At 40.3% G+C, this 27,426-nt stretch overlaps 1 protein-coding gene across 3 annotated transcripts; it reads right to left on the reverse strand.

The window, feature by feature from the left end:
* Positions 1–1,675: 1,675 nt before the first annotated feature.
* BEND3 (BEN domain containing 3) lies at positions 1,676–22,571 on the reverse strand. Of its 3 annotated transcripts, none has more exons than XM_064508850.1 (4): positions 22,235–22,571; positions 12,216–12,260; positions 11,523–11,743; positions 1,676–6,590 (listed from the first exon to the last, which is right to left on the reverse strand). In XM_064508850.1, the coding sequence occupies exons 2-4, from the start codon at positions 12,247–12,249 to the stop codon at positions 4,338–4,340; spliced, it is 2,508 nt and encodes an 835-aa protein (XP_064364920.1). In that variant the 5' UTR covers positions 12,250–12,260; positions 22,235–22,571; the 3' UTR covers positions 1,676–4,337. The 3 variants fall into 3 exon arrangements, with proteins under 3 accessions (XP_064364920.1, XP_064364919.1, XP_064364921.1); XM_064508849.1 differs by having other exon boundaries at positions 11,523–11,746; XM_064508851.1 differs by lacking the exon at positions 11,523–11,743.
* Between the last annotated feature and the right edge of the window lie 4,855 nt (positions 22,572–27,426).

Genomic DNA, 27,426 nt, shown 5'->3' on the forward strand with positions numbered 1-27,426 from the left:
CAGGAGAGAAGAGATGAATTCTCTACTCATTGACTTCTCAAAATAAGATTTATGAGAGTTGTGACAAAGATACTTATAAGTACTTTACTATTAAAATAATTTATTTTGTAAGAAATTAGGACTATCACTACTGGCAAAAAGTTTATATGAATGGCTTTTATAATGGAGTGGGTAAAAATGAGGGATTCCAAAGCACTGTGAAAATTAGAAATTTATCTTCATATTTACTATGACAAGGAATTAGGTAGGAAAGAATGAAGACATAAAGATGAGGATTTCTATGATCCTCAGGGAGAATTAAGAAAGGGAAGAAAAACATGATTTCAGCTTTGCATTTGACAACTCAAACAACTTAAAAAATTTAAAACTTTTTTTCAGAATCTTCATGAGGAGAAGCGTAACTACATTGACTCCACCTGAGTAGCAGTAACAACAGAAAAAAATCAGAAACGCAAACCAAGAAACTGTGTCAACAACAGTGATGGAGTTTCTTTGATTTACTAAGAGGAAAAAGAAAAAAAAGAAAAAATAACAGGCTTGAACCTGCCCCACTTGTTTTCCCATAGATTTTAAGTGCAATCACCTGAAATGTGCATGGTAAGTAAAAGCACCTGTCAATTCATGCTACATCCTCATTACAGGCAAGCTTAAGGCATACTGAATTTTTCAGCTGTTTCACATTTATTTAATCAGTGAAACAAAAACTAAATAAAAATATTATCAATAAAACCTTTGTATTATATTCCATGCTGCTTGTGACTGTAGAATTAATGTTAGCCACTTTCAGTACAAAATTAGACCTGGTGTACCTTTGTACAGTGCTGAGCACACAATTCTCTGATTCTCACTGCCATAACATAATATAAATATAAAACAATGATTGAAAAGAGACAAATGACAGATTCAAAAAATATGTATCCTGTAATAAACTGTATGCATTTTGAAGATGAGAAAAAAACGACAAACACTTCCGAGAACATGAAACACTCTGGTAGCTGTAATGCGTTAGCATAACAAAGTGGTTGACTTCAAATACAGATTTTTCTCTTGTTTGAAAACTTGTCATTGAATTCATGCCTGCTAAATACAGCTAGCAGGCCTCCTATTCAATTGCAATACCCTCTAATGCACACTTCATCTCCCTTTTGAAGCGTAATTATACATCTTTCACAGAGCTTCTAAGAAAGCTTTTAGTTCATGTAAAATGGGCAAGACAAAAATACAGAGCTATGATATATTACACAGCTTCTTTTAGGATGCTGTTAGAAGCGAGTTACTCAATGCTTATCAAAAGATGATATAATTAAATTATAATGAGCAGATATAGACACTTGTTATTCACCTTAACAGGGTTTGTTGACCTGGTAAGTAGAAAGTAACGTTCATCTAATAGGGAGCTGGTGTGTGTACGGTTACATATGTTCCAGACATTTTCAGTTAGTACCTAGCAATCTTCGTATTTTAGCCCCACTTTCAAAATGGCAAGTTTGTTCTTTTAAAAAAAATATTCTGAAAGACAGAAAAATTTTTCTAAATGGTTGCAGCAAACTAGGGTATTTTCATTTATGTATTCAGTCTGCCTGGCTAAGGTTATCTCAGATCTCAGTAACAGACTTTATAGGAAAAAGATTACTGCTTGTGTAACTCTACTCAAGCAATCACCAGACAACATTCCTCTTGTATGAAAATAATATACCTTTAATTTATTTACAAGACTGACAAACTGGATGAAGTGGCTGTACTTCAGATGCACTGCAAGAGTCTTCTTTAGGAACTGTGTCGCTATTCATATGTCTGTATTTTCCTCCTATCAGTTATAAAACATACAATCAAAAAAGAATCATGAAAGGATTGTGGAGAGTGAAATGAAAGGAATGTACATAGTTATTAGAAGTTAGAGAGAAAAAACAATGAGGATCTTTCTATACTCAGTTTTGAAAATGTCATTTTAAAAGGTGAAAATCATTTTTTCACTACTTAATAATACAAAGGGACTGATTTTTTGACCTGTCAAGAGAGGGTGATTCAAAATATTGCAAAATGTCAACATCTACAGTAAAAGCCAGTATGTCTCAAATTTGCATGCTAGCTAGTAACATCTGTCAATTGTACAAAAATTTAATACATACTGAATTCATTAGGGAGCTTTAACATCACTTAGCCATAAAACACATTTGACATTAAGATAAGTAAAAGTAAATTATAGAGAAAGCCTGCACTTCACATTTGTTACCTTCTGGTCAGCCATTTGCAACACCAAATTAAGAGGCTGTTACCGTTTTCTATCATTTTATATCTCCCACAAAAGTGCATGTAGAAAAGTTCATAGAGGTGCTAGGTAGCATACAATTACAAAAAAAAGTCTGTGTTTCTGATACATTCAAGTTGCTAAATTTATGCACTAAAATGAAAGATAAGATGCAGACGTGGTATCAGTTCTTTATCTTTGGTAACATGTTTTCATTTTACTATAGCCATATTTGCTCTCATATCCATTTTGTGCATGGTCTGCTATTATTTAAGCCAACAGGAAACATTTAAATGGATTTAAACAGTATCAGCATATTATTTAGTACATTCATGACTTTCTTCATACATTCTTTGAAAATGTTGCTAGAATATGGGGAAAATGAGCAAATGCTACTATTATGATTTACTCCTGGTTTAACATAGTATACTTTTGCTAGTTCTTGTCATTAGGAAAAAATGTTTTGTTTTTGTTTTTTTTAAAGGGGGGATCAATATGATTCTAAGAACAATAAATTCTAAAAATCGGAATTAAAAATATGAAGTATTTTGTACTTTCCTACAAATGCTAAAATAGAAAATTACACTGGAGCTGACTTAAAATTTCATACTATGACCCATCTAAGTAAACAACAAAAAAAGGACCACAGAGAACATCAACAATTGCTCCAAGGCTTTCCAGAAACAGTGTTAAGCAATCACTGTCTTTACAGACCTAAAAGTGAAGGCCTGACTCTCTCTCACCATATACATCAGTATAAAAAGAAGAGGAAAACTAATTTTTAAGTAGTACTGTCCAGTGAATAAACCATACAGCAAAGTCACACTGGGTTCCTGGTGGTCTTGGTTACGTGCAAACATATTAATGATGCAAACTTGATCATGTGAACCTAAGTTATGCAATTACGCCTTCGCATACCTATTAATTTCACTAAATCAATTTGGATAAAGGAGGGAGTTCACATATCCCTATACCTGAAAAATCCAGATAGTGCTGCATTTATGCAAAGAATGAATTACATTACCGCAGCTCGTAAGTGGGGACCCTGTAACACTTCATTCCACCACAAAAACAATCTTTGCATGTACTTCTTACATAATCAATTAATACTGGAAACCTTTAGAATCATGATTTTGATAGAGAGTAAGGTCTAATATTTGTTTAAGTTCTTGTTTCAAGTCTTTTTTTTTGTTGTCTCTGTTATTCTACAAATAGAGCGACCAGCAGGCAATGGCACTACATTCCACGGCTATAGGCTTGGGTGGGCTCTGCTAGCTTTACTCGGACAAGCCATCCCTAACCATGCCAGCAGTGATGCTGAACGCAGCAAAATAAAAGTCATGGGGGCGGGATTAAGCTTGTGGTGCCAATGTAGAAAAACATTTACATTGTGTCTATTCTCAAGTCTCAGTTCTTACAATTCATTTCTTATTTATAGAAATAAAACATGGGTAACAGTTAAAAATGGAAAGTATATCATTCTGACCCATTTTTGACACAGTATTATTATTTTCAGTATCTCAGTGTCATCAAGAACAAAAATAGTGTATAGCTGCAATTACTGTAGAAGCAAAGTCTGATATTCCAATGATTTTCAATTAACATGGCACTTTCAAAAACCATGAAACTTGTAAATTTAAATGAAGTTTAAACTTCAAACTCTCAATTAACTAACATGACTGTTTACAAGGGTATAATGAAAAACTGCCCCTGAAGAGCACAACGATTTATTTTAAAAAAATCTTTATTATTAGAAAGTGATAAAAAAGGAAGATGCAGAAATGGGGAGTGGAATAATACAGTTTTAATACATGTATTTGCACCAGTGAAATTCATGTTCTTAATGAGTCATTAATAGCTCTGTCACCGATGACTTATGATCTTCACTCATGTACAAATGTAGTAAGCCACTTCCCACTGCTGCAGTGCCCATGTATATGCAACACACACATTAAAAAGCAACAATCTTAGTGCCTAACTGTCCTAGACGCTGAGCACCCTCAGCTCCTGGCAGGCCCCTCAGTCTAAAACAAAGCGTAATCCTGACAAATAATTTAGTGGTCAAAGTCTTAGGAATTTCAAGAGCCTGTCACTTTTTTGCTTTCTTTGCTTTTTTCAGTATATCACACTTCTTCCTGTTAGGACGCCGGCATCTTTCATCAATGCTCGGTATACATTCATAATGCCACACTTCTTCCATTTTCTCCACGGGGTAAACTGCTTCCACATAATGACGGATCAGTCTCAGTCTGATGGGATCGAGCTGTTTTTTGTTACAAGCACCTGAATGGTTATATTGCAGTCTGAGATTCTCTGGAGTAAAGAGTTCTGGAAAGAGTCTTACAAGAAGCCTGGCAGCAAAGTTTCCAACTGAAAGGCTCTGCTGCACTATCTCTCTTACCTCTTTATCAGACAGTAAATACAGAGAAGGCACAGGGAAGTCTGGATTAGGAACAACGAGTTCATCAAGTGGTATCTTGCAAAAATCCTTGCTGCTTCTTTCAGGCGGTAGAGGCGGCCCTTCAAATTCTTCTCTGAATCTTTCTGGGTTTATTGCATAGCTAAGAAATTCTCTCCGCTCGGGCCCTGGCATATGGACTTTCCGTTGCTGTTGGTACGTGCGTCTTTGTTCAGTGTCTCTTCGCCGACACCTCTCGTCAAGCTTCCCAACAAATTCCAATGTCCACACTCTGTCGTTCTTTGCTCTCGGGTACAGTATCTGCACATAATGTCGAATTAATTTAATTCTAGTGGGATCTAGCTGCTTCTTGCCTAAAGATCCGCTACAGTTGTATTGCTTCCGTAAATTTTCATGAGTAAACAGTTCAGGGAATAAGAGAACAAGCAATCGAGAGGCAAAGTTGCCTATGGAAAGACTGCTTTCATATATGTTTTTAATCTGTTCTTTGTTCAACAGGTAATCTGGGACAGGAACATCAAAATCTGGAGGGGGAAAGTCAAGTTTGTCAAAGTCTATGGGTACAAGCCAGATTTTTTTTGAGCGCCTACCAGGTTTTTCATATTCAAAACTGTCTTCCACTTTTATGATGGATACATCATCTGGTAAACTAGAGGAATCATAACAGTCATCTCTCATCTGATCACATTCACTTCCATCCATACACATATTTTCAAGCTCATCGTTTATTCGCTGGACACATTGCTGCAACCAGGCTTCTTCTTCTTGCACATCTGGAAAGTAAATTTCAGTGTACCTACGGATTATCTGAAGCCGATGAGGATCCAGCAGTTGCTTCCCAGAGTCTCCATAGCAGCTGTACCTTTCAGCTAATTTTCTGTGGTCAAAGAGCTCTGGAAACAATCTGTGTAACAAAAAAACAGAAAATTCCCCAGGAGAAGAAGCTTCATCTAAAAATTCGTTGAGATCCTGAGCATCCAGAACATAATCTGAGGCAATGACACTACTCCTGTCCAAGGACAGAGCTTCTTCCTGCTCTTTATCCTCAATAAAATGAGAGGATTCTAGCTGTTCGGTCTCATAAAAACTGGATGATTGCACATTCTGTTGACTATTTTCCATCTCCCTTTGGGCCCAAAATCTATTGAAAAAATCGTTGACTTGAGGCAAACACTCCACCTGCCACACAGCTGTATTCTTCACAGAAGGATAACAAACTTCCACATAGTTACGGATAAGCTGCAGATGAAGAGACTCTAGTTTCCTTTTGTTGAGAAAGCCGCATGCACTGCAGTTTCTGTTGAATTCATCATCGTTGAAGAGCTCTGGGAAGAGCTGCACTAGTAACCGGCAGGCTAAGTCTCCACCTGATGTGCTTTGATCCATGATTTGTTTGAGCTCTGCAGAAGTCAGCTGGTACTCAGGAGGAGGCTTGAACTCTGCGACAGACTCTGCTGGACTGACTTGCTTCTTAATTCGGCTAACCTCCAGAGACAACAGGTCAACTTTGCTGTGAAGCTGAGTCATATTGGAATTGAGGGTGTTAAGCGTGTAAAACATTTTCTGTATCAAAGAATATATATTTGGATCAGAATCTGCAGTGGCAGCTGTTACAGCAACGGTTGCAGCAGAGTCCCTTTTGCGCTGATCATTCAAAGTCCGAACATGTGAGGGACTGCTGGGACTGATTTTTTCGAACAAATCGTAAGAAGCAAACTGGTCTGTTCCTGGTGGGTTCTTCTTCTCTGTAATTTTGTGTGAGATGCCATAGAGAGGTTTTTTATAAGATGGAGTGGTTACATCACTGAAGTGTTCTTCTTCACAGAGCCATGTTATATTAGGATTCTTGTTCTTGTTTGGCTGCTCTGTATTTACCTGAGTGGGTGAGCCAGTGTCTCTGTTCCTCATGTTTGAATGGGGGCCCTTCAAATGAATAAATATTGTATTAGTAAGACTCCCTTAAAAATATTAGCTATAAATGTGTGCCTCTTAAGCAGGTATCATTACATAAATACGCACTGCCAAATTTTCTCCAGAGGACTTAATTGTGTTACATATATCAAATTAATAAATGCATTAAGAAAAAATGCATTAGAAAAAAAAATCAATTAAAATACAGTAAAGTATTACTCAGGGTTTTTTTTTTGTTTTCTTTCATTTCATTGTTTTATGTTTTGGTTCATGGCTTTCCCCATAGTATAGAAATGCAATTATAATCCTAAACACTTTAACCCCACAGAGCTCTAAATACTCTCCCAAACAAAGTATCATTACTCCTCCACCTTGTATATGAGGATCTTGAGCTGCAGAGAACTTGGGTGGCAACAAGTCAGCAACAGAGCCAAGAATAGAATCTAGATTTTCTGACTCCTAGTCCTGTGACCTTGCCACTCCTCCACCAACTGCATTTAATGTTTCAACATTCTCTTTAGGTTAGCTTTTGAAAACACTACCAAGGCTATCAGACACCAAAATTATGCTATTCTATTCTTTCTGATGTGAAAGGTTTATATAGTTATTTTTATCTTTACAATGTTGTACGACTCCTGAACAGGTTTCTGAGAATGAGTAAAATTAATGTATTATTCAAATCAAACAATAAAAATCTAAAAACATATATCTTGATATTGTCTTTTTCAAAAGGGGAGCCTAAGATTTCTTTATTTCTCAAAGGCTAGAAGCTTAGATTCACTGGATTTCTCATTTTCTAAATGGTTTATACAAAAAAGAGTACTAAGTTCTTAAGAAACTCATGTTCCCAATCATTTTCTAACTCCTCCTCATTGTTTGAAATCTGAAGCAAGTATTTTATCAACTTACAGTAAATATTTAGGGTTTGGGATTTTTTTTTTTTTTTTTGCAAACACATATTGCAAATAATTCCTAGGAAGTTAAGTAAATGCAACAAAATCAAAATCCAACATACAGAATTCAAACATGAGAAAACACTCACAGATTTTTGAGACCATACTGAAACATATCTCTTGGCTTGTTCCACACAACATTAATTAGATTAAAAAAAAAAAACAGAATTTGCATTCAAGTATTAAAATAAATGAAACACAGACTGAAGGTCTCAGCTAAGAGGCATAAGCAATTTGAAATTCCGGTGAAGACCCCAAGACATCCTACAACGAGAAGCTTTCTGAAAGGTTCCTTTCAGAAGGTTCCTTTCTGAAAAACAAAACTGTAACACATGAAATTAATCTGGTCCCTATGCGTAGTCACTACACTTGGCACCTGCTTACTCCAGTGACAAACTAAATCTAATTACTTTTAAATTTCCAAAGCAGAACAGACCCAAAAGGGGCTGAAACAGAACAAGTGGGATTCTACTCCAAGTTTAGGGACCAACACACTCAAATAAATTGAAACTGTGTTTCTGAGCTCTACTCTCATTCACATCAGTACAACCCCACACACGAAAACTTGCGTGTACACTCAAAGCTGTGTGGATGGACAGATGATAAATGAGAGCATAACATAAAGACAATATATCTTGCAGAATTCTTACTACCCTTACTAACAGTGGTGCTTAAGATGCGTGAGGTTTGGATCCTATTTAGGAAGCTGCCTCTCCAGTCCCACTCAGATTAAAGCACAATTGATATGACGACAGTGAGAAACCTGAATTCTGGAACACCACCATTATAGAGTGACTTTTACTGCAGCAAGCGGTATGACACACCTTAACTAAATCAGCTGTTCGTGACTTACAAATTACCAAATTACTGAGCTGTAAACAGACTGTGATCCACATTTCTCGGAATTAATTGTAGGCTCCTACACTGGAACTGTAGTTGCTGCAGACCATCTATATGCATCAGTGGAGAAAGAGAGGTACATCCAGGTGAAAATTTAGCATTCTTAAACAGTCATTGCCTGACAGCAGACCATGACAACCTCCACTGCCAATAAAGAAAGCAATATAAGTATGATTTTAGTTCATTCCTTATTAAACAGCTTGCTATAGGTCACCAACAGTCTCTTAGTCCTCTTCAGGCTTTGTCATATGTTTTCCTATTTAACTATATAATAAAACATGGCAATCTGAGGGTAACTTCTATTAATGCACAGCTCAGACATGGAACTAGGACAAAGCAATATCAGAATGTGTATTAAACAGCACGAATTCATCATCTTAAGTATCTTATTGCACTTAAAGTGAATATTCTGAAAGTTTTTATTCTCAGGTTTGGATATAGCTCTCTGAAAGAGAGTAAGTGCTTAAGCTAAGAATTATGACAAATCTCTGCTTTAAGGGCAGCAACACTTCTGCCCTTTTACTAATGCAGCTCACGATGTTTGGATCTGGTTGTGGGAGGGACCTGGGTATCTGCATTTCAGAAATACATACATATTCAATGGTTGACTAACAGATGATAACACATCTGGGCCTATATTTAAGCATTTTCTATTTCAGATGCACTCTCCTTTTCTTTCCCTTTTGCTTCTAATTATTTTGTCTCTATACAGTTTCTGGCTGGGAACAAGCATACATAAAAGGCTTTTGATATATCCCAAGATGAAACCATATTTATTTTTTTTCATTAATTTTCGATAACTTTTAAAGGCATTGTCTTTAAACAAAGATGTATTTCAAATAATATTATATTCATTTAAGATGATCAGTCTTAATGTACTATCAAAAGTTAGCAGAGAGATTGTTGTATAAGACTCAATGTACATAAGATAGTGCTGCTTTTTATATTACATTTTCATAACAAGCTTTTATATTATAAATGTTTTTGAACATTTACAAAATGCAGTATTTGGTAAACATTGACCAATAGAATTCATTCTGAACTAATGTCTCACATTATCTCTCAGGATTCTAAGCCAAGTTTTAAAAAGTTGTTTAGTCATTGCTCTGCTGAGTATTAAAGTCCAGGTATTTTAAGATTTTTTTAAATACTTTATAGAAAAAAAGCAGAAGTATCTGTAAGAATGCAGAACATAATATCCTAGCATACAAGTAAAGCAGAATAACTATATGAGCAAGAAACATAAAAAAAGATTGCAATCAAACACATGACAATTCAGAAGTGACTTTTGCATAGAAATTTTCAAAACTTACCATCTTCTAAATGGTACATTGTTTTTAGAAATTTAGAGAAAAACAGATTTCTGGTTATTAAGTGACAGTCAGAATGACAAAAAAATGTGAAATGTTTTCTGATAGGAAATCACTTAGTAATATAATCACCAGCTTAATGCTACAACCATACAATAAACACTACAGCTGTGCTTATGGTAGCATACATGGATGCCTATGTGACATGAAGTAAAAATACACTACAAGCACAATATTGTCAAAACTAATTAATATTTTGTCCTTTGTTTACAAACAGAAATAGTTTGAAGTCATCAACTGAAATAAAATACTGCTACTAGAAAAACAGTTCACTTTTTTAAAGTTATGGAGGACTGTTTCTGGTTGGTTATTTAAACACGTTATTTAAAGATGCTGATTCACTGGGGTCAGTCAAGAAGGAATTTTCATCATTGTTATTGGTTCACCTTCTGATCTTATATATCAAAGGTTACAATTCATTGCAAATAAATTTAAAAATGCATTACAGGCAAACAGTAAAATCCAAAGGAATCACAGTTAAAGTAAAACAGTTATAAAAAGAGAAAGGAAAGAAGAAAGAAACAGGCTTAAAAGTTTAAAGCCTACCTACCACATGCATTCAGGGATAAAGACCAGAGCCCCCAGAAGTCAGAGAGACAGAAGTCAGGAAAAACAAGTATGAAGAGCTACAGCTAGAAAGGAGAAATGAAATACACAAATACAGCACGGAATAACAGGCTAGGCAGCAGAACAGCAGAAAAGGATATGTGCATTAGAGTAGGTCATAAACTAAATATAACCCAGGGCTTGAAGTTATTCGAAAGAGGATGAATTTGAATCTAGGTTATTTTAATAAAGTGCTGAGCATGAAAAACAGGAGGTCATTATGCTGCTCTACAGGGTGTTAGAAGAGATGTCACTGTTGAAGACTGGACATTACCCTTTCAGGAGTTGCAAAGAGAACAACAAAATATACGGTTTATGATGATTTTTGAAGAAAAGCTGAAGAAATGGAATTTTAGTCTAGAAAAGGGAGGCCTGAGGGTGGACGATATCACAGCAATTTTCCCATGTGCGGAAGACTTTTCTCAGGAAAAGATGATCATTGCTTTCCCCACTGAAAGGAACCAGGACAAAGAGAAATCTTCCCAGTTTCAACAAAGATCAATGAAATCATCTCCAATTGCTAGAGAGGTGAAACACTAGAACAGGATATCTAAAAAGATTATGGAATTTCCTTCACTGGCCAGACAAATGTCTGGATTGTCACAACTGGGATGCTGCACCAGTTCAGAAGCTGCAATACCTTCCATTCTTGATCTGTTGAAATCTTCTGCATCCCTGCATTTTTATCTTTCAATCAATGTGTACATTTATACCTGTCTCACTGACATCAAAATCCGTTTCACAGACAGCAAAGTTACAGCCCTATTTCTACCACTGAATATCCAAGGACTGTGTGACATGAAAGAGACTTTAATCGGAGTCAAACTTAGTTAATCCAAACCACTACTTGTTCCTATGTTCTATGAAAAACAACAAAAAAAACCTCCAAATGAGTAAATTAAACTATGTGTTTCATAAATATGATAGCTCCCAAATCATGTAAAGACATATCCAGGCAAGTAACGTGTGCAAATTGGGTTAAGATTAGCCATACTTGACTCAAACTCATTACTAATGCAAATCTAGTTAAGTGACTTGCGTTTTGCCTATAACAGCAATAAATTTAGCCTAGAAGATGTGAACAGAAAAATCAGAGCTGTGTATAGAGAAGTCACCTCTTGTGTAAAGCGTCTTTTCTTCACACTGGGTAAGACATCTTGCTGGCTCCCTGAACCATCACAACCAAGTGAGGTCTGTTTCCATTTGTTGGATTCCTGTAGGCAAGTAACTGCGCCATCCAGTGAGTGTTTCTCAGAAGATCTGGATGTTACCGAGCAGTCTAGAGCTTCCTCTTCATTTTCTGTTTCTACTTTCACAATATCTTTTTTAGGAATTTCTACTGGAAAAAGAGAAGGTTTAGAATGATAAAGCACTCTCTCCAGAAAACCATGATACCCTTAAAACAATCTTTTGTGTTTTGTTTCTTTTTATGAAAATGTATTTTGAACAACATAACTATTTTTTATCAGTTAGATAATAAGTGTATGTTAAGGCCACCCCAAAGTCAAGTTTTTATTATGCAAGGAACCATACAAACACCTAGTAAATGCCATTTTCTTCTCCGAAGAGGAGTTGAAAGTATAAACAAATAAAAGTTACAGTAGGAAGAAGGGTTTTCTGGAGTGGGAGGAAGAAAATAGAGAAGAAAACACCATGAACAAAAAAAATAGTAGGATGTTTTAGATATCTTTTCAAAATCTTTAATATAATTTTCTTTGATCCAGCTGCATTCTTCATCAGGTTACAAAAGTTTTCATTCAACATATATTTTTGCCTGATTATAAATTACACAACATATAACACTTTACCTTCATCATCATCAGTGACTTCAGCTGAGTTCATCTTCTATCTCACTAAAGAACAAAACAAAAATACAGTGGTATCAGCACTTTCTGGCATCAGGACATATATTTTGTAACTATTTTTAATCTACAGCCATGGCCATTAACAGCCCATGGGTAATTTCCAGTCTGAACTTCTGTACTAACCAGCTATTTTAATGACTTTCTTGGCCATCTATAGACCTATCAAGCATGTAAAGTATACTGCAAACAATGTAAGATAGCCAGGAACTTGTTTAAAACCGTATGTCTTTTTCTGATAAGGAGAAAAATAAAAGTCATTTTAACCTTCTCTATAATAAAAAACTACCTTGGCAATATATAGATAAAAGTTATCTGCATTAAATTCTCCACCCTGTACTAAGTGCCTACTTCTTATTCCAGTCAAATGCTTTTATATTGCCATTGTGGGTCATAATCTAAAGTCATCACAGAAGAAAAACTCAATGTAAAGTGCAATATACATGCCAGAATAAATTTTCAGTTAAAAGTTCTGTCTTTTGATATGGATTGCATTAATTCAAAACAGAAGAATCTGTAGATTTGCATTAATACTCATTTTTTTCTTACTGGCAGCCAATAGCCTCTGAACAATGTAAATACGCTTTTTGTAAGGAAAAACAAATATTTGTTTTATTATAGCATGATTTTAACCTTACCTCTCATATAAAAGAATGAATTGTATTTCTGTTTCTTGAAAACTGATTTTACAAATTACTTGGGATAAACTTCTATGGACACGTCCATAAAAAGTTATTTCAAATCTTTTGGGGATCTACAATGCAAACATCCTAATCAGATCTCACTGGCCATCGTGAGTACACAGCTGCAAGCTGACACTCACAATTGGTAAGCTGTCACACATTGATTATGTCCATCTACACATAGCATTATGCTTACTTGGCCCCAGAATATTTTACGTTTTCCACAGTTACATTCCTTTTCCAAATAGCTTTCGTTCAACTATTCATGCCTATCCTTTAGCCAAGGTCTGAAATTTGTCAATGTTACTAAAAAAGACAGGCCTGTTTCTGGCTGAAGATAGAGAATAAAGCAACTAATCTACCTGGTTCTGTCTGGAGCTAGAGAATAAAGTAACTAATCTATCAAAACTGTACTTACAGCACATGCATGGGAATTCTAATGAAATAAGAGGGAGAGAGAATCTGTACTGGAAAAAAAAAATTGAGTCTTAACCTTACTTTCTAATAGTGTTGTATAGAAAATTATTTTAAATAATCTCAAAATATTGTTAAAAAACCTCTGCAAACACTTGAATACTGAGTAGCTGTGACTTTTTCTTTCACATTCAGGATAAGATTTCGTACTATAGCACTGCAAGGGGTAGCACACACATATAAACAAAACATGGATGGAGTTATAAAAGCTGCTCATACTGGACCATTTGAGAAGCCAAAATATCCTCCGACATGCTCATCTTCAATACAGTCCCAATACACAGCCTTGTAAACAGCATCCTTAAGAGGACAACATGAGACTGTCTTCACCATTTTGCCACCAGAAAAATCTCCTTCAGCTGGATGTAGAGCCACTATAAACCCCTTAGATATCTACTCCTTTTATCCAACATAACTCCTTCCTTCAGGATTTGCATTTATGAATTGATCCACATACAAATTATGGCAACTTAACAGTTCTAAAATCACTTCACTTAAACTTCCGCAAACTCTGTAAAGACATACCAGTGCGAAACATAAATGGCCCACACTAACCTGTAAACCACCTGATAAGTACTGGGTAAGGCCAACATCCAGTCTTACTAACTCAGTACTATTTATGAATTTAGGTTATGCCATTATAGTTCTTTATGAAAAATCTCAAGAAGGTAGCGTATTTCCTACTGCATCATCAGAAAGCTATGTTAAACTTTAAGAAAAGTATGCAACACTAAATGTCATATTTTGCCCTGATATCCCACATACACTGATAGTCAATTTTTGGATCTTAGACTTTACTGTACTGTAATACCAGGAAAACCAAAGCTATCCCAAACTCAGGTCAAAACAGATGAAATTAAAACATTTTGTTTCACACCTTTGAAACAAAGAGTTATTATTTTGAAATTATGTTTCTGATTTGAAAACTGCCTGAGTGCAATCAAAAGCAAATAGTTCAATGAGCATCAGAACTAATGAAGCTTCGAAATACCAGATTTTATATTTGGTGTCAAATAAAGTACAAGCTCCAGCCTTTCCCCCTTTGGGTACCTAGTGATATTTCTCCTTAGCTGGTTGCCTATATTCTTTGTGAGATTTGTAAGAACTTAGGTATTATGAGAAAATTAAGCACATATAACAGCTTCTGATCAGACACAGGAGTGTCCACTGCCCCTCTAATTTCCTGTCACATAGTCCCATCTGCTCCCTACAGAAAGCACTGGTGCTCACCTTACTCTTCAGTGAGCTGTTTCAGCTTGCTAAGCCAGCAGAAAATAATTCACTACTTTGTTGCTGGGTTAGTTTTCTTCTAGTTCAGAGAGGTAAAAAGTAAGGCAAGTAAGTGCCAGGAACATACACTAGGTTGGGAATGAAAAGGAGGAGTTAAAATCTCTCTTTTTGTTACTAGCAAGCCACTGGCTTGGTGCCATTGCATAAAACTTTATCTATGATCTCCTTTACAACACCACCTCACTTCAAACTTGGCTTACAACTAGCTCACAGGTGAGTAGTAGGACGACTCAGGGATACCAACAGAGTGATTGTACCATCACTTCCATAAGAAATTAGGAGCCTATGAGAACAGGTAAAGTGTGTGTGTATGTGAGCGCATACATGTATGTATGCCTGCCTCTGTAAGGTTAACATTAGCAAAGTTGAAATAACCAACAAATATTAAAGACAAAACATTTCAGATTATCTAAAATGCTGTTTGGGGCGAATCATTCTTTGCGAAAAATATCTATTTCCTCAGTAAGAGGCAGCAGTATCAAAACCTCTTTTAAGGTAGCATTCTGGCCCAGACAGTGAAAATAAATAAGTTGGAGAAAAAAAATCTAGACTTGGGAGGAAAAAGTACAATAAGCAATCAAGTAAGAAATCCAGCTGATAAAGCAAACACCTGATAGTTGTTTCTCGTCATTTTGAGTGTGCAAACATATTTCACCATTACCTTACATGGCTTTTTCCAATATAGAAGATAAACGTATTTATCTCCCTCAGCCAGGTGCTGACTAAATGATACCCGCATGACATCAGTTAGCGGGGGTGAACATTTCATACTGAAGCTGGGAACCTGGAACATTTCATACTGAAGCTGGAACCTGGGTCTGCCGCCCCGAGTGCCAGCGTAGGGACTCGGGAACAACCATCCTTGGCTGCTTCACCTGGCTGGGATACAGGTGCATGCTGCAGCACATAGTTGTTGCTTATGAAAACAGGTCTTGGGAAGAGGATTCCCAGATGTACCAAATATCTACAACAGCTACATTAACAGCCACATCGGGAACCTAATGAAGTCCATCGGAGCTGTAGCCTAAACACCAGTAAGTCTAAATTTTAGCTGAAATGTCTTGTATTTCCACCTCAACTGACTAAAAACAACTTCATGTTTTACAAATTATCAACATAAAAAATGGTGTTTTCCTTAAACTTCAAGTTTTAGTGCTTTGCTTGTAAATAGTTTAATTTGTGAAGCAAGTGCTTTTAGAAGCATTTTCTCTAGGTTAAATTCTTTGGTTTCTATCTTGTGCACAAAGCTTGACTCCAAAGAATATGTGAACAGTTTAGGAATGTCTAACAAAACAGGCCTACGATAGGTAATCTAATACATTCTTGCCCATGCTTTAGCATAGAGAAAAATATTCAGAAAAAATAACCCTGATTATGGATCCTACAGCTTTGAATGCTGAAAATGAACTGAATGTCTAATACTCACACATCTTCAAAAGAGACTGTGACTTTGATTAAAGGCAGTTTGTTTCTAGTACAGCCATTAGCTAAACCTATCTAACGTAAGACAAACAGGAAGATGTGTAGCACTTGGACAAATCTAACAATCAAAGAGGTAAAGCAGCCTCTGTACTTGAAAAAGGGCCCTATCCGTGGAATGGAAACAATAAATCATTAAATTCTATTGCCACTTTTATCTACTGAGAACTGTCTTCTTGAAAACAATTTGTAGTTCATAACTTCAGTGTAATCAATGTCTCAAAAATCTAAACTGCCTTGATAGCTACCAGTGCTGAGACTGGTATTGTACAGATCCATGTACTGAGCAATTACTAGGAGTCATGAAACAGGGTGGTGTGATGCCAGCACGTCACTTGTAAAGACTCAAACATACCTTTTGGTTCAGTCCTCTAGACTCAACCATATATCCTTAGACTTTCGAAAGAGTTAAAAAAGATGAACAAAAACAGAACAGATTTCTTAAGATGATTAAAGTTTTGTTCATCTAAGAGAAGTGAATGAAATTACCTAGATTTGCAATCAGAGACATGTAAATGGTGATACGATTCTTTTCAAACTAACGTATTTGCAGACAGCTTATTTGCAGACAACTGACCAGAAATACGGCATTGTGTCATTCCATTTTAAGCTAAACTATTTCAAATAAGTTAAATAAGCAGGAAGTTGGACACATAGCTCAAACCTGCTGGTTCCACATTGTGGAAGAATATCTTATAAAAAGAGATACCTTAATAAAAGAGAAGCTGTGGAATGCTTATGTTCTTTTGTGCATTTAGTGCTATATGGTGCTACTTTTGAATGTAAAGCAAAATCCATTTATCAAAAGTGTGCCTGAAATATGCACAGAAACCTTAAATATTTAAAACAATTAGGTGCAAAGATATTATGAATAAAGGAGCAAATTACAAAGCATATTCTAAATGTGTTTCAGTCTCATACCATCAACTATGTTATAATAATAGACAAGCAGCTATTCAAAAATGCATCTAGTTAATTGATATATATAAAGGAATTAAATCATAAGCCTAACTTAAATCATCCCATGATGTGCATCTCCTCATATTTATTACCTAACAATTGCTCATTTACTGACCTTAGAGCTGTTCAAAGCAGCATGTTTTTCTACCTGTCTTATGATTGTGACCATTGCAAAAAACACAATACAAAGAGGAAACGTCTTGCTGATGATACATAATAATAATCTTGTGCTCAAGGCAATTCTCTGCCCTCGCAATCATTCTTTAAGAAAGTCCGATTGATCGTTTTCAGGTTACGACTATTTATATACATATATACCTACTTATATATGACTATTATATATAAGTATACATATATTTGTATACTTTTAAAAGTACAGAAGTGCATACATGCTGCATGTAGAGTACAATTCTATTTTCACAACAGAAGTGTATTATAAGTACAAATTAAGATGAATCATTATCTTAACTAATATACTGCAATATAATAAAAATTACTGTTATCAGTTTTATGGGTTTGTTATTCAGTAATTTAAATGCCTGAACAAGATGGTATTGTTCAGTTCTTTAACGCATGCTTAAGTGTGTAGCTGCTGTTTCTTGAATGCAGATTATCTACTAAAAACTTTTAACATTAATATATTCATGTAGGCTGGAAGGAATGTCTCTAATTCTTCATTATCAACTGTGAGAACCTGCTATTAAAAATACATGGTTTTAGACATTACGCATTATGAAATGTTTATTCCTTTTATAGCCTCATGGTGGTACATTGCTTCATATATAAAACTCACAGGTCTCAATGAAAAGTATTCTACTTGATTTTTTTTTGCATCTGATGAGGTGAACTGTTCCTTACATTTTGGTCAAAAGATAAGATACATGTGTTGCTAGTAACATTAAATATTCCTTAAAGTGTGGGGAAAAAAAGTTCAATCTCCTCACTTGCAGCATGCAGTGAAAGACACACAGGGATTTCTTTAAAGTACAGGTAACCTAGTAAAACTGAGCAAATGATGAGACTATCAGAAAAAGCTGATATTCTAAGGAGATAATATTGGCTAAATTTCATGAGCTCTGTATATCGAACTGCTGTTATTTTACTTCATACTTAAAAGTAACATGAAAAAGTTGCTCCTTCTCTTACACATGCCTTTCTGTAGCACAATTTTATCAGAACAAAATGACAATATTATTATGCTAGATAATTAAAGTGTAGTCTGCCCTCAGCCAACCATAATTATTGTTTGTTTATTAATCTTTAGCAGAGGACAATGACTAATTAATCTAGCAGATAGGACACTCACCAGACAGTCAAGTGTCTGTGGTTCTGCTCCCTGTCTATGTCTTATTTCATGTGAAACACACCCTAGGTCAAACACAAAGTGCCTGATCCTTCCCCCTCCCCAGCCTGAGCACAGAAATCCCATCTCTTCGTGTCACAACAGCACAGCTCCAAGAGGAGAGCTCGTGCCTCGGGCCCCAAGGGCAGCCCGCAGTCTCCCAGGTAGCTGTGGGTAGGTGGGAGCAGTCCCGGTGGCGGCAGGTGAGGAGCACCTATAAACACCTCTAGCCAGAGGGAAACTTTGTCCCTCACGATGTTTTAGAAAAACAGCTCCCACATAAGGCACTGAAATAACGAGAGCAAATGCCCATTCTCGAGGATCCTACGAGCCCTTTCAGGCCCAGAAGGAGAGAGGATGTTAGACGCACCTCTGTTTTCAGCCTGACCAGGAACTGCCTTCTTTCCAGGGTGTCTGGCTCTTTTGCTGGACAGTAGAAGGGAACCTAGAGAGCCAAGGAGTCTGGGTTCTCCTTTGGGAGCCAACTAATTTAGATCTTTCCTTTCTAGCTTCAATACTGGATTCAGTAACTTCAGAATTACGCTTATCCTTAGGATATATGAGATTTCCCCAATTTGTAAAACAACACTGCAACTCAAATTCAACAGAACTACTACATATATACTACTCCTAAAAGGAGCCTTAAAATGCATTTATTAGAGTCGACGTTTGCTTTCTGCTCAGTTCAATGGGACAGTGACTTGACTTTAATCATCGTAAAAAAACTCAAAAAACACAAAACAATGCAAATAATTTTTCTGGACTTCTTGGTATTGTTATTAACATCCTTATTTTCCACTTAGGTATCCTTCTGTTGTTGAAAACCTCATCACCATACTCATTGGCACGATCTTCAAAATAAGCAAATAACTAGAAAGGGTCACTGTCAGTGTACTGCACTTCTGCCTGAAACATCTTCACTGACTAATGCTACAAAGTAACACCTAAACCTATTATAACACAATTTTTTAAAAATCTGTATTATTTGTTTTGTACACCACATCACTTTGTAAATACTGAGTCAGACAGCCTTACAAATAGTGATTTTTTTCTAGAGAAGCATTTTTTAAAAGGGTTGTGAAGTTACTTGAACTTCACAGGTTGAGGTAACAGGTTAAGGAAATTAAGTCTGGTACCTGAAACCACCTTAATTAAAAAAGAAAATAGTATTTGATGTCAAATTGACTACACATCTTAAGAAACTCCAAAATAAGAATGTTGCTTCAGTTGTCTGAACAAAGAGCAAAATGCAAGAAGACAGCACAAAGAATAGAAAACATAGAAACAGTATAATCAATTTTAATACAGCAGGGTGCTGCTAGTGACCCAACAATGGAATTTTTCAATAAAATTTATTCTTGATATTCAGTATTGATATTCAAAATACTAAATAATTTAGAAAACAATATTCCATTACAAACAAATACCAACTATAAACACATGTATAACACAAGTTTTTAAACTATGAAAAAAATCTTTTTAAAAGAACCAGCAGATGTTGTTGGACACATTACTCCCATGGACAGAAAAATCCCTATACTTAACATAGTTTGAAAACTTCCTTTGCTGCTTTGTGGAGGAGGACAGGAAGCCTCAAGACTGAAGCCTGCCTCTAACAATGGCATTTTGCCAACAAGACTCACAGAGCATGTTCTCAATTTGGTTTTTTTAATTTTATTTTTAGTTACATCTGCAGATGCAGTTTAAAAAAAAATCATGCTTCTCTGTTTTCCCACAAGTTGCTTATGGCTACAATTTTCTGTACCTGTCCCCCATACTTTCTCAAACATCAATGTCATTTTGCAGTGATTGTTTTAATACTAAACTATTTATTTTCAGCAATATATTAACTACTATATGTAGTAACTATATGTAATGTAATGTATTAACTACAATTTCTTCAATTAAGTGTTTTCTCCTGGTCTATTAGGAAGATTGTTCTCAATGCTTCTTTCTCTCCCCCCTCATTCTTCAATATTATTTTAAAATACTGCTCCATCTGAACATCCTACACACAGTTTAAAATCTCCTTCAAACTGCATTAAACTTTCCTTTAGTTTTTACTCACTGGACTTACCTAAGCTATAAAAATACTTAGCAAAGATAAAAACTATAATTAGGCAAATGCTGAGCTTGATTTAGTGAGACAGAAAAAATGTAACAGTATACACTGCTATTTGTTTTACCAGATGTAATCACCCAAGTAAACCGAGAATCTGATGGCCAGATATTAGGCAGAAGTAGGGAAAAGATTTTTCTTTCCCCATCTGAATGCCCTAAGGGTCAGGCATATACTGTTCTTATAGGTGCCAGCGACAAGCTCTATCCGCGCTCCAACCCAAAGGCTTTGGGACTGCGTCAACGCTATGTGGAAGCAGTCACATGGCTCTTGGACTGCAGCCGGCTCACATTCTGCTGGTTCAGAGTTTGTTCCCTTCTATTTACAAAAGACTGTGTAGACATACCACAGGAGAGAGCAGGATAAAGCACAGGGTGAGCTGGGTGGAGGCAGACCATTCCCCCACGCCGACCTTCTCTAGCCTCCTCGACTCTTTACAGATCAAGAACCAATATGAATTATCACAGAATCATCAGCTTGATGTTACTAAGACAGTTTTTATCAACTAAGGGTCTGACCGAAGCCTTCACTTCTCACATGGCACGTGGTTACATGCTGCTCCAAAGGTTCCCAAGAAGCCACATGTAAGAAGACTTAGCTTCTGCACAGAGCTGTTACCAGGGTAATACATTCACAAGGCTCCCTGGGGATGGACCACACTCAGCTACACTAGGAGCTTGTAACGCCTATTAGCAACTAGTCCACGCCGCAGCGGTGAGGATGTGCACGGACAGAGGAGAATCACCCCTGTACTGTTATCTGGCTAGCACCCACTCTCGCAGGTAGATACTTTAATAGCCCAAATGGCTGTCTACGGCTTGGAGCTGCCTGCTCCGGCAGGCACCGGGAGGACACCAGGACCTCTGAGGGGACCACGGGAAGCTCCCGCTCCGCACCGGGGAACTCCTCACGGGCCCGTGAGGCCGCGCTCGGCCCCGTCGCCGCCCCCCCACCCCAGCGGGGGGAGGGGCGCGGCGGGCTCCGGGCGGGAAGCGCGGCGCCCCGCGGGCTCCAGCGCCTGCCACGTGGGAGCTGCCCGCGGCGCGGCGCCCAGGCCCCGCCCGGAGGCGGGCGCTGCGGTAACGCCGGCCCCGCGCGCCCCGCACGCGGTGGCCGGGGCCGCTTCCGCGGTCAGACCCACGAGCCCGACGCGGCGGCGGCGGCGGTGGCCGCTGCTTCCGGTCCGAACCCTGCCCGGGCGGATCTATGTGGCCGGTGCTCGGGGGGGCTAGGAAGCGGGGGGGCGGGGGGATAAGGTGAGGCTGGAGGTGAGGGCGGCGTGACCGTTCCACTCTCTCTCCTCCCTCCCCCCCGCCGCCGCGATGGAACCACCTGGGCCGAGCGCGCGCGCACCCTCGCGCCGCAGCGCTATAGCAACGTTCCAAGCAACGAACAAAGAGCCCCCCCCGCCCGCCCGCCCCGCGCCCCACGGGGAGGGGGAGGGGCGGCGGCGCCGGGGCCCCGCGCCGCTGCCGGGGGAGGGGCCGGCCCGGGCCTGCCGCTCGCTCTGCCCCCCTCCCCGTTCCTCCCCTGGTCGCCGGGGCGGCGCTGCCCGCCGCGGGCTGCGCCGCGCGGCGCCCCTCCCGCCACTGCGCCGCGGAGCGGCGGCGGGACTTACCTAGGCTCCTCGCGGGGCCACGGGAGCCCCGAGACTGCGGGGGCGGCTGGAGCGGCCGCCGCTGGTGCCCGCGCTTCCCCCCCGCTCTTTGTGTGCGAGGGTCCGCGCGCTGCGCTCTCGCGTGACGTGACGGGACCGTGTGTCATTTCCGCACAAGGACACTGAGCCCCAAGCCGCCGCGGCCAGCGCCACCCGCCGCCCCGGGGCAGGGGCAGAGGCGGGAGGGGAGGGGGGAGGAGCAGGCCGCTCTCCCCCCTCCTCTTCCCCACCCCCCGCCCTCCGCGGCGCTTCCACAGGGAACGCGGCTCCCACTGGAGACCCCGCGCGCGCCCGCCCCCGCCGCGCTCGCGAGCGCGCCCGCGCGCTGCCCACTCGGCGGCGCGGGGGCAGCCCAACGGCCGGGTGCGAGCGAGCCGCGCCGCACCCCCCTCGCCCCGCGCGCCATGGCCGCGGGCAGCCCCGGCGGGCACGGCCCCCGCCGCACGTGGGCCCCGGCCCGGGGACGGCACCGGGAGCCACGGGCACGCGGCGCGCCCTGCCTCGACAGCCGCTGCGTGGAAGCGCGTCCCCGGCCTGGCGGGGCCGGGGGCCGCCGCCGGCTGGGGGGGGGCCGCGCGCGACTGCGGCACCCCGCGCCGCCGTGCCGAGAGCAGCCCGCGCTTCTCCCGGCGGCGGGCCGCGCGCAGCCACGCGGGGAGGCGGCGGGGGCGCGTCGGCGCTTGTGCTGCCCGAGCTGGGGGCAGAGCGGCGGCCGGGCGGGGGGGGAGATGGAGGACGGCGGAGAGGCCAAGTGCCCGCGCCGGGCGGCCCCCACCGCGTGGCCATGGCTGGCGACGGGAAGCGGCGAGCACGTGGCCGCGCGGACCCGCCGGGGGCGGCGCGCGTCAGGCCAACGGCCCCCCCGGCCCCCCCCGCGGAGACTCGAGGGAAACGGCTGCCCGCCGCCCCACGCGGGTCCGCCGCGAGTGCCCGTGGGCCCTGGCAGAGGGGTGCGCCGGCAGCTTCCGCACTCCCGGCCCTCGCTGGCCGTGGCCTTTCGGAGTGGCCGTGCCCGGCCTGGCGCCGGGAGCGAGCTGCAAAGCTTTTGACTAAATCCGCGCGTCGTAATGCCGGCGAGTAATCGCTCGTGTCGTTATTTGGGCTGCGCACGATGGAAGTGCGAAGAATCTCTCATTAGTTATGGCAGTTGCTCCTCATGCACGCACATTCGCTGACGTGACCCGCAAGGTGATTTTTCTGGTGAGCTGGCGCTCCTGGAAACGCCGTGGCAGGCTCAAGGCACGGTTATAAGTGGTGCTGCTCCACGCGCATACTCCCTTCCTTTATTGAATGTTAAAGCGTATTTTCATATTTTTTCTTGCCAGGTAAGAAAAGCTGGCATTTGGTGCCATTTTAGACTGCAGCCTATACTTGTAAAAATAAGAATTCAGTAAGTCCTGTTTAATTCACCTCCAAGCTTGAGGATTTTACGTTCTTTCCTTCATCACTTTAACTACAGAATTTCTTTTTGCTTCACGCTTGTGGGGCTGATGGCTGCAATGATTTATAAAACAGACCACATTTTTTTAAATTAAGTATCCTTGTAGATTTTATCTCTTTTTTTTCTGAGTTTCACAGGAATTCATAAGACATTACATTAGTTTGGCAGTTCTTACTTGTCCTTACTACTAAGAGCTTGTAGAAAAACATTTCACAAAGATTAAAAAAAAAAAAATGGAAATGTGGGAGAGAGAAGTCCAATATTGTAAGCTTTGGCCTGTTATGGCAATTGTATTCTTTAACTATATTTAATGACTCTGAAATTAGCAACATACCAAACTTGACAACTTTCTGTGAAATGTTTTATTTGTACAATGAACTCAGCTGGTGCTGCCATTCTGATTAAATAGATCCCTCTTGCCTTTTAATAAAAACACATGCACAGCAAATTCTCTTCCTAATTGCGCTGTAATTGTTTCACTTTTTTCCAGAGTGAAAGGAGGGAGTAAGTCCAAAGGTGTTACGTTATTAAAAATAAATAGATGAGGATGGATCCTGCCATGAAGGGTGATGAAACTCGCAGAATTCCAGCGTAAGGGACTGTTAAATAAAAGTGTCAAGTAGCAGAAGCAGTTTAGCAACAACTAAATGTGTGGGTAGAACACTTCGGCTTTGAGCATTCCTGTGAATTTAATAGATAAATCTTTTACGTCACCCACTGAAACTGCATTTCACTATAATAAACCTACCTTTTTTTTTAGTCAAAGCAGATACAAAAACATGCAAATCAAACAATTGAGAAATAACACTGTGAACAAAATCAAATGCCCCGTAAATAACTCTTTCCTAGGTATTTCCTATTTCCTCAGAACTGAACAATATAAACAGTGGATATTAAAAAAAATCCACCATTTCAGATTTTCAGTGCTTCCTTTAGAAATAGTTTTCTGTAACTTCATTCTTCCAGTTAATGTGGCTCTTCTAAATCAGGAACTTAGGGCTGTTGGTATATTTACAGGGTCATATTCCATGAATAATCCTAACAGATAATAGTTTGTTGATTTTAACCTTAACTGCTCTTTTTTTTATTAATAGACAACTGTTTAAAGGAGCTCTTAAAAGCAGGAACTACCAGCACTATAACTACTCTGATGAATCACTTGAATGAAGGATGCATTTTATTAACAAGACAAGCGTTCCGCAGCTGGCAATTCATTCAGCCTTTAGAGATAACAAGCACTTCCAGATAACTTTTCTGAGTCTGTTAGCACTATAAAAAAGACTTAAGTTTATAGTATGATGAGCCCTCTCCCTTTATTGTAAAGCTAATTGAAGGTGTACAGGGTATAATGGTTTAACACCTGGCCCAGCTGTTAAGCAGAGCTATATCTCAGCTGGATTTTACTTGAATGCTTTGCTGAGTGGGATTAAGCAACGGCAACCATAAGGCAAGAGCAAGCCAGTGGAATCCCAAACTCAGTTTCAGAGCCCTTGAGAAAACACTTGCCAGTTTGAACTCCACCTCATTTCTGCTCTATAGTGCTGGCCCGAGGCAGTCTAGCTACTAGGGACCCAAGCCCAGGAGGAGACCCGAAGGGCCTCAGCTAAGCATAAAGAAGCATGAGCATATTGTTGCAATAACAACATTCACTGAAAAGGGAGCAAGCCAAGTTGTCTCCAGGCAATGCAGGTAGCAAGCTTAGATTGGCTTCCCAGCCAGACAAGTCCCAATTTTTTCACCATTTGAACTTGTGCTACACAAGTCATTTATTCAAGTGTTCATTTTTTCCCTTCATGCCTTTGGCTCAAAAGCCACTCTGTGACACTACCACAATCTCTGGAAAATTCCAGGTCACCAGGGAGGGAAGGGGGAGGGAAGGCTCTGGTGCTTCCACAAGAAAACTCTTTAGGAAAAAAATCACGATTGCTCTTGAGTGCAAACAATGGGCCATTTCTCACTTGACCAAACCAAAACTAGATTTTCAGCCATCGACATCAACAAAAATGTGTTCAGAGCTGCTTGCAAGCTGAAAGCACCATTTGCAGTTAGAGTTTAATAAGAGTGGACTATGAAGGTTCCTCAAAAGTTTACCCGTAGAAACTGTCAGGTGCCAGGCCGCCCCCTCCACAGAGAATGCCCTTGCTGTGTTAGTTCAAAGGACGCAGTCAGCCAGGGAGTCCCCTCGTGGTGCCGAGGAACCACGAAGCTGGCAGGGAGCTGCCGCTCGCCCATGCTCCCTGTAGCAGCGGGCTCCCAGCTGGGAGCCGCACCAGCGCAGGACACTGAGGGTTATTGCACGGCACGACAACATGGACCGGGAGAATTAACCTGAATGTAGAGGCCTCTCTGCTTCCGGTGCCATAGGCATTTGGCATAAGCAAGAGTCCAACCCAAAACTACCAGCTGGGCTCCTTTCATCTGGATTCTTGCAATACCCTGCAGCACTCAGTAGGCAGAGATGGGGCAGGTGACATACTAACACAGACGTTGAAAGCACTGTCAGCACCAACTCATTTTCGCAGTTTGATTCCATAACAAAACATTGCTATGCCATCAGTAGGACGTCTTTCACCATTCTCCACCACATGTCTTGAAACTAGGCCACCTTGCAGCCAGATGCAAGAGCCTGGAAGGAAAGCAGAGGAGAAGCAGCTTGGTGGTTAGGGCACTCTTGTATCCAGGCCCGGTTCCTTGCAACTTGCATGTGTTTTGTATTAAGACCTTCATGGGAAAACAAGTCCCCTGTCCTTTGGGGACAAGCCCCCACTGATAACCAGGCTTTCTTCTGCCTGCTTGTGGGATGTCCTGATGATTCCTGCCTTGCTGGCCGCCCAGTGCGCGTGCAATGGGTGCAGGTGGGCGTCCCCTCTCACGTGGTAGCCCATCAGCTATTTTCTGAAATATGGGTACGATCTTCTTTATGTGAGTACGGTTTGAAAGCTGAGGCTGGAGGTGTGCTTTGCCCTTGGCCTTGCCTAGCAGACAGAGCCTAACATTTGCGGCTGGCTCCCGGTCCCGGCACTGGGGAGGGGCAAGCACCTAATTTAAATAGCCTGGATTGCCCTCTAGAGGCAAGCCCGGAGGCTGGCTCCCCACGCGGGTGTCCTGCTGAGCTCTTCCCACTGACTCCATGTGGCAAGGCAGGAGTCAGCCAAAATTGGGCAGGTACCTGAATTAGGCAGCTTGGATTTCATCGTAAATTATTTAGGCATGTATTTGATATAAACGAGCTTCAAAGAGACAAAATAGGTTTGTCGAAAAAGAAAGCACACGGGTTTTGAAATTCTGCACCTTGGACTGCAGTTTAAACCAGAGTGATTTTTAGGACTTTCAGAGAATCTGAAAGACACCATTAAAAAAAAAAAAAATTCTCTAATTAACTTATCTGATCAGCAGTAAAAAGTGTGGTCTGTAATTCAAAGTTTATAAAAACCAGAAATATTTTATGGCAAATAAGGGAACACTGCATCACATGATAACCCACTCCACATACCTTAAATACTTTTCATTACAAGGCAGACTGAAAGGACACGTATGGACACATTGCCTAGTAATATTTAGAACCTTTGTTGGCCCAAAGGCAACAATACTGAACAAGTAGCACGCTGCGGGCAATATCCATACATTGCTGTAACCCTGGCTGAAGAGAAGAGCAGTGGCAGACACCTGAGCTTCATTTATTTTTTGTAACTTCCTATGGCTGCAAGCAGTG

This window comes from Dromaius novaehollandiae, chromosome 3, assembly GCF_036370855.1.
Source record: "Dromaius novaehollandiae isolate bDroNov1 chromosome 3, bDroNov1.hap1, whole genome shotgun sequence".
In the NCBI taxonomy this organism is placed as follows: Eukaryota; Metazoa; Chordata; class Aves; order Casuariiformes; family Dromaiidae; genus Dromaius; species Dromaius novaehollandiae.

What these genes read in the sequence shown, in the direction of transcription:
- BEND3 (XM_064508849.1), bottom strand. Translation starts at nt 12,249, where the DNA reads ATGAACTCAGCTGAAGTCACTGATGATGATGAAG. An exon ending in AGTCACTGATGATGATGAAG is followed by an intron (nt 11,747 to 12,215) that starts GTAAAGTGTTAT and finishes CTCTTTTTCCAG; the next exon opens with TAGAAATTCCTAAAAAAGAT. An exon ending in AAAGACGCTTTACACAAGAG is followed by an intron (nt 6,591 to 11,522) that starts GTGACTTCTCTA and finishes ATTCATTTGAAG; the next exon opens with GGCCCCCATTCAAACATGAG.